The following is a 15,559-nucleotide window of genomic DNA, read 5'->3' as shown; positions in this document are numbered from 1 at the left end:
AGGGTTGAATGAGTGTTTGACAGGCGTTCCAACTCTTGTCAAAAACATAATTTCAGGCTGCAGTCGAGCATGTCACAAGGTTCAAGACAGAAAAGAAATGCAGAAATCCTTTTTTTCCCTGATCTGTTGAAATTTTGCAGGGGAAAAAAAAGCACACGAGGCTTCACGGTACCTCCTTTCCCTCCGAAAACCAATGTTGCTTCCAGGCCTTTAACTGAGGGTTCTAATGGACAAATGTCTCATTCAGTTATAACAGAAACTGGTTGACGTCCAAGCTCAGTAGCTGCTTTGTTTTCTTCACTCTGAATTAGATAAAACTTTTGCTGCTGCCAAAAAGAATGAAGTGATAAGCTTGAAAGCATTAAAAAAAAACAACTCTAATCTGAAGACCGGTATTGTTTTATGAAAGCACTATATAAAGAACCACTTAGTAAGGAAGGAAACGTTGTCCATCAAATTATTAGATGCTGAAAAACAACACGTCCACATTAAGGCAGAATTTATCACAGTGTCAGACATTTATCCATGTCCCACAGGGACTCCGTGAACTCCTGATACGGCACATCTGTGTTTTGAGACCAGGAGGATAAAATTGGCTGAGATCACTCACCCACCATCTGTGCCAACTTGTCCGAACTCACAATGAGCTCATAGTTTGCCATGACACTGCCCTGCTACTGTTTGCTTTTGGAGGAGCTAATTTAAGAGAGCCGGACAAAATGGCCGCCTACCTGATTACAGGAGTGAAGAGGCTGTGGAGGCGACAGAAGAGCCGAACGCCCTGAAAGAGGGGGGAGAGAGAGAGTGTCAAAACGTTATTCCTGAAACTTCAGGGGGCCCGACGGCTCTGCTCTTCACCTTGGATATGACGTCGTGCATGTCACTTCTGGGGTGGTAGGTGCCGTCGTCGTAGCGGAAGCGGTAGAGGACGGGCTCAGGTTTGAATTGGTATTTGTCTGTGACTAAAACATCAAAAAAAGATTTCAAACCCAAAGAAGCAGGAATCATCTGGCAGGAGAACCAAAAAGGCTCCAACTTCAGACCTGAGAAAACCTCACTTGCTTTAGGGCACATTTTAAAGGACCCTCCTGACAATAATAACAGTTGGATTCTGTTCCATTAAAAGTTCTTTTATGAAAAGATGTTGTATTGTATTTCACAGGGGGGAGGGGGGGCTTCGAGGTGCTGGGAGACATTCTTCTTTCTCGATTCGGAACAAGAGCAAAAGCCCAACCTTTCTCTGTGAGGAAGCCATGAAGCACCAGAGTGATTTAGGACTTTGCCTCTTGTTCTCTATCAGCAAAGACGACATGCAGAGCAACATTTAGAGTAAATGTAAAGCATTAGTCAGCTTAATCCTTCTGCATTAAACACTCTTCTGTTGAAGCCACTGTGCAAATAGGACAGAAACACTAAGGCAAGATGGGATTAATATTATAATCCCTTACCTAAACACTGTGTCAACTGTTTATAAAGGACACCCACTAAAATATAAATAAGTCAGTGTCTACAACACCGGTTCAGGCTCGTTTCTGGCTTCGTGATGATGACATGACTGCATCGTCACTGAATCTGAAAGGGTCTACTGAGAGTCAGACAGTCTATGTATTTAAATCACCATCTCGAAGAAAGAAGAAAAATCTGCATCTCGAAGAAAATAAGAGAGAAACCAACCGTGGTGGATGATGCCGTTCTCCAGAAGCGCCTGACCCAGATGAACTCCTTCCTCTGGGTTTCCCGTCTCACCAATTTCCATCAGCCAGGACACAAACTCGCTGCGGACGAACAAAAACACACACGCGCACACATTACGGCTTAGGAACAACGGGACAAACAAACACAGAATTCCATCCGGCCACCGCGGAGCCTGTGTGTCAGCAGCTTTGACTTTTCTCAGTATTCTAGGAAAAAATGAGGACAATACAAACACTGCGAGCGGAGCAACAATTCATCTAAACCAATGTGACTGTGGCAACAAACACCATCTTGGAAAGAAGGAATGCTTTATTTGATTTTGGGGTCTGGTCTGTCTGTTTAAACAACTAGTGGCTATTAATGTGTTTTATCTATGTCAGCTTTATTACCATTGGACATCAAAGGTAATATTATCAGATAGGCAGCAGTTTGTTGGGGCCTCTGTGGCAAAAAGAGCATGTAGTGTTTGACTGGGCTGTCGTTTATTGCTGGAAACAAACGCTGCTGAAACAACACACAGCGTGCATCTCCCGACGGCCCAAATGAGCTAAATTGGATAATTCTCTGTGATTTAATGACACAGATTGCACAAAATTGCAAGCCTGAGCAAAAACAATAAATAAACAAAGAGAGAGAATAGTATATCTGATTACATACTTGATGCCCTGGCTCACCATAAACCCAAACAAACAGGACCGCTGGAACTCTGCGGGATTGACTTCCATGCCACGACGGAGGGTTCCCGATGTCAGAGCTGTGCCAACGGGAGCAATTACAGCGTTTCAGAGACGCAACTGAATACACACCCAAACACCAATCCCTCCTTTATCCTTCCAGCACCACTTTACCCTCTCATCCTGAACGTCTTTTCTGTCAGCGATGGACCACAGAAGGGGGAAAAACGCCTCTACCGACGTCAATTTGTCAACCTCTGCAGCTCAGCCAGAGGAAAAAACCCAAAGGATCAGGACAACACGGTTCTCATTACCTCAAACTGATGAGGGTCACACGGTTTAATGTGGTTTAAATCTGTGAATATTGCAGAACAAATATTTATTCCTGTTGAATACCGGTGGATACAGGTGCATCCCAAGTACGGATGTAAAGACAAGAGGCTTAGCCCTTCAAAATGGCCATGTTTTTAGGTTTATTCCTGCAAGCGAGGTGGCTGTCACATGAACTCCACTCTGACGAATTACACTATTAGAGGAACCAAACCACAAACGTGATTGTACCATTTAAAGGGGAGGGGTTTTGTTTCCAAAAATAACCTCGAGTTCAACAAAAAAAAGAACCAAAAAAGACAAAATGGGAGGGGTGGAAAAAGAATAAAGGCAAAACATTTTACAATAGAGGGAGTGGGCTGAGCCGAAGCCCTAGGCAATGTGGTTTTTATCAGGGACATGCCATGCTGGTTCCAATTTGCCAATTACGCCTACATGTAAATCAACTTAGGCAGGGGAAGTACAGAGGGACGTGGAGATGCCTTTTCGCCCACAAGCGGTCATCGAGGTGTCGGCCTCGTGGGATACGCAAGATAGGTTTCCAGCAGGAGCTTCTCTGCCATGACTTCTCACCATACGATATCTTCAGACTCAACAAGATGCCCACAAATGATCTTTAATCTTTCTAGCTGACAGATTCATTCCTCCTCCAAACCGCATGGGATCTGTTGCTGTCTGCCTGGACCAAAGGAGAAAGTAGCTCCGCATTCCCAAACCGCTGCGTGCTATAACACGGCCACAACTATGTCCGATAGACTTTTCTGTTACAGGTTTTATTTATCCCTTGGTGCTTTTAAAAGCATCAGGGTTATTGGGTTTGGGCCGATTTTAGTGTGATAATTACAAGCAAAATCAACTCTTAAAATCAACTGGGAGGCATTTGGAAAAAGGATTTCCATCTTTTAAATAGTGGAATGACAAAAGCTGACTTTTAACTCTTCAGACAAATTCACAGTGAGACAAAGGACAGTGAGACGTCTCTCTACAATACAATGAAAATAAAATGGGGACATCAACTCATGCATGCTTAATGCAGCTCAAGGGTGGGATTTAGAGAAAAGCATCCTGTAAAGTAACAATCCTCCACCCTCACCAGTAAGAGGATAGATCCAAACATGTATCAACGTGGCTTAGGACAGCGGGACACATGTGTGTACACGCGCGTGCACCCATGCCCTCTGGTCACAGTTACCACCTCAGTTCCTCAGCAGAGGAGGAGCTCGCCGTGATTTACAACGAGGTGTTCAATGACCGACCCCTTCACAGGCACGACGCTGATAATCCCTGCAGAAGATTCACGGAGAAGTCTGGCAGCTTTGGATTTTCCCACGACAGGGAACCCGCTGTCTGCTGTCTTCTCCCCAGCTGCCGTCTCCGGAAAACTTTGCCAATTTAAAAATGAAAGAAGGGACCGGGGACTACAGTATATCACAGACGCAATGCTTCCAATAGGCTGTGAAAACATCGCGCGGCTCCAGTCAGGAGAAACCCCAAGGGCGGACCGTTCAGCAGCTTCCAGATGGAACAGCGCAGAGAAGAGCAGTCAGAGCTCTTACCTTCCCAGGAAGCACTTAGGGAAGGTGGTGAGCTTGCGTTTCCGGTCCTTGATGAGGTTGCCCTTGGTCATGAGTTGATAGAGCTTCTCCCCCTTCTCTGACACCATGACCCACGTGTCCTGCTCCATGCCGAGCTTCAGGCCTACAAGCAGAGAGAGGAGGGAAGATGTGAATGGCACTAATCACTGCATGCCTGTCTGGATTTTATGACTGAATGGGCATGAGTTGAATATGCTATTGAAGCCAGATAATCCTTGGAATACAATACAGATGTTAAGAAGAAGAAGAAAAAAAGCATTGAGTTTCTATTACAGGTAACAACTCCCCCCTTTTAATTTGCTTTCTTACTTTTTCTCCGCTCCCTCTCCTTCATGATTGCCTCCAGCCATTCCTGTTTCTCCTCCGGGGTCTTGGCCATGCAGACGAACCACTTGTTCTTGGCCGTGTTGTGGATCTTCCAGCCGTTGTTCACGATGTTCCCACTGCTGTGGTAGTCAGCTGCAGGGGGAAAGGAGTGGAGAGCGCAGGCTCGATTTGACTGGTTTTGATAAAGACATCTGCTCGCGAGGGGTGGAACATCTTTGGACTAATTCGGGAGTTTCATGTCTGACTGGAAGAGCCGTCATTTTGCGGTGGTATTGATCTGGACCGTGTTAACTGAGATGTCGAAACATCGGAGTTAACCGTGCAGCAAAATGCACAAATGATGATTCAGCCTCAAGCAGGAGAGGAGAAAAGACAAATCCTCTGATGAGTTAAAGTTTTCTCATACGGAAGGGTGCCGTCTATGTGTCCACAGTTGCTCTAGACTCACTTAATCAGCTCTAGTGCGACCCTATCGACTCAGGTGGCCATTGATTATTGTTTTTCTCCCTTAATGAGATAAATGAGGTGACACTCGAGCAGAAGAGATACCATCCATCAGCGTTATTCGCTGGTGAGTCTCCATTACGCTACGATGGGTCTTGGGAAAACTTTGAAAAGGTAAAAATCATTTGAAATGCGGAGGCCCATATGGAGCGCCAAGGGCATTTTTGTCGACCTCAAGCAGCAAGTGCGCGCCTGGGTAATCGTCACTCCATGTGCAGGAACACCCAAGAGTGTTTATGCTCAACACCCGACACGACTGCCCATCCCGGTCGGCTGGCGAGGAAATGATGGCTTATTCAAACGTAAATAAAAATTAGAGGCCGCGTGAGGCCAGGAGGCACAAACGCTCGGGTTCACCACATACCGGGAGCAGCACAGTCTCAAGGACGCATAACTACACATTTGGGTACCATCTGAAGCCAAAGCCTGTGTCCCCAAAGTTTTATGGATTATTGTGCATACTTGGAACCCTCTGCAGCAGAAGTAGGTGAAATCGCGTTAACATTTATTTACCCAGTATAAATATTGCATTTTATTTTATGCTTACCGGTGCCATCATCCACATTTTCTACCTCCATCACCTCTGTGTTGATTCTCCCTCTGAACAGGTAGCGTGGACCTTCGGTGGCGGCCTTACTGTTTTTTAAACGCCTTGGAAGAAGAGGAGACGTATTCCTTTAACCCAATATACATTAATCACTGATACACTGACAGGTCAGAGAAATCCTGATTATATCTATACAGTATATATATATAAAATAAAAAAACACAAAAGCAGCTAGAAATATGTAAGCAGACAGAAAAGTGGACTCAAGACACCTGTTTTTCTTCTTGCAGTACACCAGAAGCTTGTCAAAAAGGAAGAAAATCCTCTCCTGGATGTTTCCCGCCGAAATCTTCAGGAGGACGCCATGCATGAGCAACTCCGTGCACGTATCGGTGATATTGGAGCCCTGCGAGGGAGCACAAAGGTCAGAAGTTTTGGGGGGAAAAAAGTCCAGTGAAGTTAAAAATACTAGAACTCATTAATCTGTCCTTCAGGTGTCACGTGAGGAGGAGGGATCATAGAATCCCAGCCTTTCCTGTTCCCCCTCTCAGGGGTTTGTCAAAACTCTCCTGCTTCCTCGGCAGATCACACTCATGCACAGGGACTCTAAAACAGACAGTCTTTAATTGTTTCTATAGCATAACATCCTGTCCAGTCCGGCTGCGTGTTGCATTGCTGCACCTGGCAACGAGACTGGCTCGAGTTCCTCCTGGAAATGATACCACATGTTGTCGTTAAGGTAAAAGTGAGAGAAAGATCTATATACTGCTTGACAAATTCTGAAAGCTGGGAACTTTTGGGCTCTGAGGGGGCATGCTCATGTTGACATTGATGGGACCAGGGATGCATTTGATCATTGCTTACTCCCGTTTGATTATCTTGAAGGATCTGTGTTGATGAAACACGTCCTGTGAAAGCAGCACATCACTGTCTCTATCAGAGGCATCACAGATCACCAAGAATCGTGACCTTTGACCTCATGTATTAATAAGTATAGATAATGTAATGTGCGTATACAATCACCTGGGTTTATTTTAATATATGTTAACCATTGACTCTTAATTATGATCATTTTCTATTTTTCTGCAGTGCCACCATGATCACATTATCTCATTTTTTCAGTGAAACTTCCACTGGTATCAGCTCCTCCCAACCACAGGAACAATTTGGAGAGATCAACAGAAGGGAGTGAAAACCATAATGTAAACTAAGAGTAAAGATCTGCATTACATATATCAGGTCATCTGCATTTAACGCCTGCACGGACCGGCTGGTTAACAATCTACCACTACCTCCTGTCTGAAGTCCTCCATTATCGTCCCTCAACCTAAAAAGCCTGTTAGAAGTCAGAAGGATGACCATCTGTGGCACTTCCACCAATAGCCATGAAGTGCTGTGAGGAACCAATCTGGGGTCATGTCATTTCCAGCCACCGGCACCTTCAGGGCTAAGAGGTCCACAGAGGATGCTATTACCAAAGCCCTCAACGCTGCTCGGAGCTACTATGTAGCTATGCAAGGCTGATTTTCATGGGAATTAGCTTTGCTTTTAATGCCATCTGCCTCGTGTCCAAAGTGACAAAGTCAGGACTGTCACCCTCCATCTGCTGCTGGATGCTGTGCTTCTCTTCAGATCTCCGCCAGAGTTTATGGGTTCCTCTTTGATGGTTAGTGCTCGTTTTTATTAAGTCCCCTTTCATCAAGCAACCCGTGTCTAACGTGAATCTGATGACCAACCGGCGTCACCCGCTGCCAAATCAGTTCTCCTCTTCAAGGTCAAAGGTTACAACTGATGGGGACCACATCTGTGCTCCCTTCGGTGTCAACACAAGTTCATAAGTGTAAAAAAAAAATGCACACAAAGTTTATACATCGTGCATTTCCTCCTGCCAGAGTCATTAGCAGGGCCCAATGCTACCCTGCTCCGTCTCTCCTCATCTGTTTTACTCCCCTTCTCCTCCCTTCCTTTCTGACAATCATCTCACTGTCTTCCTTTGCTTGCGGCTCCCCTGGGCTCTCCTCTATCTCCGTGTTTGTTTCCTTGCCTCTTTTTCCGCAGCTTTTAAACTCCCCAGCTCACAGCCAGATGTTGAACTAATTTTCAAATGTACACATAAGACGCAGAGGTCCATCTGATCTAGAACTTAATGCTCCGAGCCAAAGCGTATTCAGTCCAAAATATAAACAACACTGTTTAAATCCTCTATTTTTAAAATCGGACACTTGCCAGACAAAACAACTGCAGAAACGGCATAAAAAAGAGTGACATACTGCAGAAGGACAAGGAAAAGAGTACAAAGTTTGTTGCTGAAGTGGTGTTTCTCTATCTGGATAGAGGAGACAAAAATTAATCAAACCTCTCAATGAATAAAACAAAAGACAGGATACGCAGATGCACATTTCTAAGATGCAACGAAAGGCCATTGCTGCCCTGGCCTGGGCCAGAGACAGGTCGGCCCGTCTCTCCTGAACCTGCGAGGACACCCCCGAGGGTGGACAGCTGCGGAGCCGGTCAGCGTCAACAAGCAATCAGGCCAGGCAGGAGTGGAAAAAAGCAGCAGTTCTCACAAGCGTTCCTCATCACTCCATCACTCCTCATTCACCCATGCAGAAGGTCCAAACATCGCTCACATCTTACTCTCTCTCTTTGCTTCTATTTCTCATCTTTCCACCCTCGCTCCATCTCGCTGACAGCTCCAGCGCCTGGCCCGCAGCCGTCAAAATGTTCTCCCCCAGGATGACCTAATGTTTACAATTTATAAAAGAGCTGAGGAGAAACCGCAGAATAGCTACGCCCAGGGACGCCTTCAGCTCGACGTACGTCACCCCACAGTGCACGCTATGCATAAATCAGCAGAAAAAGATTACAGCTAAAATGAGCTGCTCTTAATGTTCTTTAAGTGCTTTCACCCATTAATTAAGCTGAGGTCTGTGATATCAAAAATCCAGCAGACCATTCACAACTAAATCAACATCTACAGGAACTTGGAATCAAGTAGGCCAAATTTTGCTTATATCAAGTTAATTTAATTATATTTACCACTGTTTTACTCTTTTAAACCACGGACCCTTTCACTGAGACATCCCAGAAGTTTGCATGGAAATGACTGATCAAGTCTGCAGGGTACCTGAGGATGATTGACCAAGCCCTCGAGCTTAACAACAGGCATCAGACTCATCCAGGCAGAAAGAATTTGGTCCACGCCATTGTGAATAGGTGCCATTGTTCCCCGAGAGGACAAGCAAGCTTAAAAGGCTAAAAAAGTCACGCCACTTGGAATTCTTCTTGAATTGGTGGCATGGGGGGGTAAGTGGCTTTCAATAAATCAAGAGGGGTTAGGCAGCGAGAATGTCAACGCAGCCACTTAGGTTGTACTTTTTTTTAAGCTGGTTTAAATCATTCAGAAGCATCTACAGAGTTCAAGTTGCAGCGCACCTCCCAGCCTTCGATGTGCGACTGCCATTCCTCCAGGATCTCCAACTTCTCCATCTGCCTCTTGGCCTCGTTGATGCTGGAGCACACGGCCTTCATCATCTGCAGGGACTCCTGCACCAGCGCGTAGTCGCTGTGTTTCCTCGGGGTCCTTTTCAGCAGTTCCTGCATGTGCAAAACACCGAAAATTACAAAAAGAAATATCGCCTATTTTAAATCCAAAATTGTAACCGCCTGCGATTTCTGGGCAGCAAAACCTTAAAAGCGTGCCTGAAAACAAACCCTCTCCACAGTAATTTGGGAGTTTAATGGTTAAAACTCCAGCCGCTGCTGCAGCAAATGAGCAGAAACAATAGTAATCTCAGCACACACGCTACTATAGGGCAGATTTACACTGTTCTGGATATATTTTAAGCCAATGATGACTATCTGTGTGATTGTGGAGGCGAGGCTCTGGCAGCTGGAAGACTTCAAATGGTAGAGCATCATATTACTCCCTTATTATTATTACATCTCCACTCCCCGTGCTGGTGGCTGTTTTAGAGAAAGCCTGGCTGAATTAGGCTGTAAGGAGATCAGAGATAGGAAAGCAGAGATGAGATCAACGAGTAAAATAAGCTCCTCGACACGTATTTAGTTTCGCCCACTTTTCACTTTGAGGCGGAAATTTCACAAATAAGAGGAGGTCTGAAAGAGCCCGGCCTGCGTGTGCAGCTGGACCAGGGAGGCGACGACAGGTCCGGCGTTAATGCTACGGTTCTGCGCTGCTGAGGAAGTAAAGCACAGATGTGTTGGAACACAAGACCGCTAGCGAGGAAAGGGCAGGCACATACGGAGCCCCGCAAGCTCAAGTAATGACTGGGTGGCGCCAGGTGTGAACCGGTGTCCAGCAGAGGTGGCGTGAGGATGTGGCAGCTCCACAACGTGTGGCTGCAATTTCCAGCACTCACCCTGAGCAGCAGTGGGTATTTGCAGATCCTCTGGATGGGAGCCACAAGGTAACCCTCCAGCGGTACCTCCGTGTTTTTCCTGCCACCCAGCAGCATGCAGTTCTACAGGCCGGGAGAAGAAAAGGTCAAACCAAAAAAAGAAAGGCGCATAAAAGCACAGAAATCGGTTTGTTGTCACAAACATGCTGTGAGTAAAACCGCTGCACAGTTCAATTAAACTGCCACAAGATGGTGAATGATGGCAAAAACAATAAAATCACAAATCACGGAGGCCAAAAGGTCTGAGGTTAAGAGGAAACCCAACCCTGGTTAGTGCAAGGCCAGAGAGCTGACCTGGGATATACAAGGCCCTAGATTAGCGTAGGTCGTAGGGACGTAAGGTGAGACACATACAGCTCTGAGGAAAGGTAAGGTCAGCAGAAGGTCAAGGCTATAAAGACACCATTAAATAAAAAACATTATTATTAACATTCCCTCATTCGGCTGCTGAAATTAGATCACACCCTGTCGCAGCTTCTCTGATGGTCTGTTTAGCGTGTGTGGTTTCACTTGGAAGGCCAAATGCTTCAATCAAACTCTGAGAATTTGGTTTCAATGGATGTGTTGAAACGAGAAGTGTGTCGATCTGTGCGAAATAAAAAAAGAGATGAGTGGAAAGGGTGGCCAAAGCCTATACGGACAAAAAAATACCAGTACAAGAGTAGTGTGACAGTGAAAAAGAAGAGACTGATATGTTTAGCGAGCCAGCATTTGGGATGTAATCGTCTTTTGGACTGGCAACACGAGGCTCCCCTGTGGAGGAGAAACTCTCTCCGAGTGTGGGGACAGGAAATGAGAGTACATCTACAACTCGGGGTGGCTGATATATGCGGGGATACATCAGCTGTGAGGACATGTTGGAGTATAAAGTCTGGGGCTTTACACCTTCCAGCTGCCACATGGCTTTTCTTTTCAGCTTTGATAAATTACTGTTATTATGAGGACACACAATTAGAGGAGAGTGATGGTGACCTTAAAACTGCAAACAAAAAAAATCGTGACACATCTAATGAGTTTGCCTGTTTTCCATGTCTGAACCACAAAATGCAAAGGTGACAGCTCTCGGGCAAAAACACGTATTCTGTCAAGCCTTGAAGAAAACGCTTGTGTCTGCTACAGACATGCTTTCAGCGCTGCAGTGTGTGTGTGTGTGACATTTTTGGAAAAAGGACAGAGCCGCACTGTCATTAGTCAAAGACCAGCGGGCTCCAACAGCTCCGCACTTTCCAAGAATTCTCCCAACAACCGATCGGCAGTCGGAGGACATGAAGGTCACTTATATTAAGCGCTGGATTCCTCACCCACTCACCAGTAAACATGTGCGGACGCTCCTGATCTTATTCAGCTCCAGCAGCAGTCTCTGGGCCTTCTCGTGATTCCCGCAGTATTCATCATAAATCTGGAAGCGGCTCCTCTGCAAAGAGCCAGGGAGAGACGAGGTGAGACGGGACAGTTCGCAGTGACAGGAGCCACCACAGGAAAGACTACGGACACCAGAACACCTCGACAACATCATGGATTTCATGACAGCACAGTATCTGGACGGATCCAGTCATAGTTCCATCTCTGTTTGAGATGAAACAAACAGCACAGCCACTAAATCACTGCCGGAAAACTTTTGTGGTTAGCAGTTATGCTAATTTGCCAGTTTAGAGCCATCAAAATGACAACACGAGACGATTTGTAACACGTCATTCCCTGTGCCCTTTATAAAAAAGTTTACGAACCCAGCAAAATAAAGCGCCTTTGGAGCTAGACCGCGGTCCAAAAGGGAGGAGTGGAGTCTGTAGTCAACATGAACTAATTTGCAGAGGAATTCTGCTCCCTCTTGTCCAGCTGGCTCACGGCTAAGCTAAGTTGGATTGTGTAATTTATTTTTTTCTTTTTGGACAACTTTCGAGGATCAACAAAATATTGTTAAGAAGCAAAGCCTGCAAAGCTGTTTTCCATCCGAGGCCAATGCGGTCACTGCTAAAACATAATCGTTAGCCGCAGGCTCCGCTGTGAGGTATACCCAATTTTCTCAGTCGTAAATCTGATGGATCCGCGTGTGCTGCTCGATCATCTCTCCTTCACCTGTAGCCAACCGCTCCACGAGTCACTTTAAGGTCATCAGAAGGATGGAGATCTATTACGCTTTAAAAGCTATTATATTCCAGTGCGCCTCAAGGAAGAGCATCTAAAATATATTACACTTTACAAAAACGTAAAGATAGATGTGCGCCCTAAATCCACAAATATAAGATGACAACGTGGCTTCATCATAGGAGGCATAAAGGGCTCTGAGGGCAAAGCAGGAGAGGTTTAGCCAGAGAGCCAAGTTGAAAGAGAAGACAAACATTTCGGGGAGGCATAACTTACAAAGTGCAGGAAGCAACGGCCGATTTCATGGTGAGCGTGGGGGTCGGGCTGGAGCAGACTGTCCACCATGGACAGGAAGTCTCTGTGAACCGCCAGGATCTCCTCAATGTTGGAGAACAAAACCTGAGAGAGAACAGGACACATGTGCGTTGGTGACGTCTCTTCCGAGATGCCGTTATCCATCTTATCTAACGCTTCACCTGTACACGAAGTTTCCAAATAAAACCCAGCGTGGAAGGAGGCGTTCCAAACCACTGGACAGTAAATATCCCACGAACCTGTATTTACCGTCAAAAGTAAGCAAGCCCACGAAAACAGACTCCCTCCCGCTGTGAGAGCGCAACCTTTATTACCCTGCAGCCGGAATCGCTTATAAATAGATTATATTTACAGCTGCTTCCTGGATCGCCCACTTCTCTCTCCTTCCAGACTATTTTCAGGCGGAATGAGCCAGATGGAGCAAGAGTCAATATTGCTCCGTGGATCTCGACTGCGTCCTTCTCAAACCCGCGACCCTCACCTTGACCGTTTCCTCCGTGATGTTCTTGTCCATCTTGGTGGCGGCATACTGGTTCAGGCGGTGCAGGAATACCTGAGCCAGGAGGAAAGAGGTGAAGAAAACGGTTGAACGGAGGGATTGAAGGACACTTTTTATGTCACAATTGCTTGGAACTTGGAAGGCAAATAGAAGACCGTTGTAAGAGTGTAAGCAGGCCGATTTCTCTTTTTAAAAACATCTCTGAACTGTCAAATTCTGCCTGTACCAGTCCTCCTCCTCCCCCCTCCTCCTCCTCCTGACAGCATAAAAGGTCACACTATTATTGGACAAGTTCTGTCACTTTAGCAGCACAAATCCACAGTTCACGCCGACAACAGCTCCACACACACACGATCAAGCCGTAACCTGAAAGGCAGCATGATGTCAGCGTGTTACATCTGTCTTTTTAGTTGACCTCCACTATGGGCAACTATTTATCACCCTGCAGAGACTCATAAAACATCTGGCGCTCAGTTCGGTGGTGAAGCAGAGGGCCTGACCCGAGAGACACCCCCAAAACAACAACCAAAATGAATACAGGCGGCTTCGTTAACCAGTCTTCCCTAAATTATTGTATTTTCCCAGCCCGTCCATGCGTCCATCCATCAATGTTCCATTAACCGCCGCTTATTCTTAATCAGGAGTTGGAGTCAATCCCAGCAGTCACTGGGTGCAATACAGCCTGGACACACATCACAGGGCACACCGTTCAGTCACACACTCACACTTTAGGGGTAAGGTGTGTGACTCCTGGAGGAAGCTGGAGTACCAGGAGAAAAATAACCAAAACATCAAATCCTTTCTGTTCCATTACTAATAATGGTCTTCAGAGCAAAGACCTTTAAACATTCACAGTAAGCGAACGACGCCCTGCTGCCTTTGTTGTCGCAATACTTCCCTGACGTGCAGCTGTAATAGGAAGTGAGTGATTCCAGGATTTAAACAATCGCCCGCTTTGTTCCGGAATATCTCACCGCTGATTACCATTCTGCAGCTTCCTCACCCCTCAGGAGAATTAGCATCTGATTAGCAAGTCTAATCGCTACAAACGCGGAGTGGGCTACGCCGGGGTCTCACAAAGGCACGAGGCCTTACAGTACAAGACCTGAGCTGGGTAACATTAGCGTCATTTGCATCAGAAGCTCTCCTTGCTGTCAGTGGCGTGCAACATCAAACATGGACTCATTAGGGAGTCTATAACTTTGTTTGAATGACAAGAAGTCTATTATAGAAGAAACAATCAGTCAATCAGCAAAGTGACAATGGCACAAAGTAAACAGCAGAAGAAAAGGGCCCAAAATCCATTCGGATAGATGGAGATAGAGGCCCAATGGAGAGATTTGGATCTGACTGAAAACTATTTTGACCCATCGTAATCTCCAAGAGGACCACCTAAAATCTGCGGCTGGCTCAAAACCGACAGATCAACAAGCTGTTGAGATGTGCCACACTGATGGCGTTAAGGGACTAATCCTGGAGCAGCTCCGTGCACGGTGAATAGGAATCTGGATACATTTTAAAGGTACACAACAGCACCATCAGTAAAAGCTCACTTCCAGGGTTGCAGCACCTGAAAACACAGCCATAAAATGTTGGTGGGCAAAGCCTCTGTGTGGGGATTAAATCCAAATCTGGATTATGAGGCTTCCAAAATCCAGTGTCCGTGCAGGTTTTATCCCTCGATTGCATTACAACACGCTTTCTCTTGGGTTTAGAGTCAGGTAGCGGTTACTAAAGAGAAGCTAACTTTTTTTAAAGACTCATTTCCCTCTTTTTTCGGAGCAGATTTCCTTATGTTTGCAGTCATTGTCCTCAGACTCAGCAACAAATTCCAGAGGGGCACATTTTGTTCCCTGGGACTGGATGTGCTCTTCAACAGGAATCCAGCATTGCTGATCACCGGCCTCCTCTGAATCACAAACAGGCTTTGCAACTCCTCCGTATGAGCTGCCGGCGCCCCGTGTCACACGTTCTCTACCCACAGTGGTAGAGACGTTCAAAGAGTCATTCTTTATTATTGAAATTCTGTTTTATAAGCAGTTGGCAACATTCTGAAACACTCCGAACTGATGAGTTGAGAAGACAAAGAGAATAAAAGAGTTGGAGCAGAGCAGAGATTCTCTGTTCTTTCCATTCATGGGATGTTAGATTCATTAGGTTTTAAAGGCAATGAAACAAGCAGACTGAGGAACTGGGAAATAAACACAGCTATATAACCCACCTAATTCAGATCTTTCTCATGCCTGCCTTTTTTTCCTGTCCCGATTTACCTTTTGCCATTGGCACTGCTTCGGTGTCTCTGTTTTTCTGTTTCAGTTGCCGTCTTGGGCCTCAAATGTAGGCATCCGGGGCAGCATGAGGAGTGCAAGATTTGCATGTGATTTGCATGCTAGGGAGGGCCAAACGTGCTGCCATTTGCTGAATCCAAGTCAGGGCTTTGGACTGGAGATGGCTGGCTTGCAATAGCAGACCCGGGTTTGCCAAAGCACGCGTAAGTCTGGTTCTCTCTGTTTTCTAACACAGAAGCGGATCGGTCTTTGGCAGATGAACCGGTGCTAAACTCAGCT

The 15,559-nt window shown here is 46.0% G+C and overlaps 1 protein-coding gene across 1 annotated transcript in view; it reads right to left on the bottom strand.

Moving 5' to 3' along the window:
* The window catches only part of prex2 (phosphatidylinositol-3,4,5-trisphosphate-dependent Rac exchange factor 2), a 56,386-nt gene that overhangs the window by 33,116 nt on the left and 7,711 nt on the right, over nucleotides 1–15,559 (bottom strand). Inside the window, exons 2-13 of the mRNA XM_057012970.1 lie at nucleotides 12,975–13,046; nucleotides 12,455–12,577; nucleotides 11,403–11,507; nucleotides 10,055–10,156; nucleotides 9,108–9,269; nucleotides 5,945–6,078; nucleotides 5,673–5,776; nucleotides 4,604–4,753; nucleotides 4,256–4,397; nucleotides 1,675–1,775; nucleotides 859–962; nucleotides 732–781 (exon numbers count right to left, since the gene is read on the bottom strand). Coding sequence (XP_056868950.1) covers nucleotides 732–781; nucleotides 859–962; nucleotides 1,675–1,775; nucleotides 4,256–4,397; nucleotides 4,604–4,753; nucleotides 5,673–5,776; nucleotides 5,945–6,078; nucleotides 9,108–9,269; nucleotides 10,055–10,156; nucleotides 11,403–11,507; nucleotides 12,455–12,577; nucleotides 12,975–13,046 — 1,349 coding nt within the window. The remainder of the gene's footprint in view (nucleotides 1–731; nucleotides 782–858; nucleotides 963–1,674; nucleotides 1,776–4,255; nucleotides 4,398–4,603; nucleotides 4,754–5,672; nucleotides 5,777–5,944; nucleotides 6,079–9,107; nucleotides 9,270–10,054; nucleotides 10,157–11,402; nucleotides 11,508–12,454; nucleotides 12,578–12,974; nucleotides 13,047–15,559) is intronic.

Source organism: Takifugu flavidus, chromosome 17, assembly GCF_003711565.1.
Source record: "Takifugu flavidus isolate HTHZ2018 chromosome 17, ASM371156v2, whole genome shotgun sequence".
Taxonomy (NCBI): Eukaryota; Metazoa; Chordata; class Actinopteri; order Tetraodontiformes; family Tetraodontidae; genus Takifugu; species Takifugu flavidus.
The sequence above is the reverse complement of the archived record's forward strand: the minus strand, read 5'-3'. Positions and strand labels throughout refer to the sequence as shown.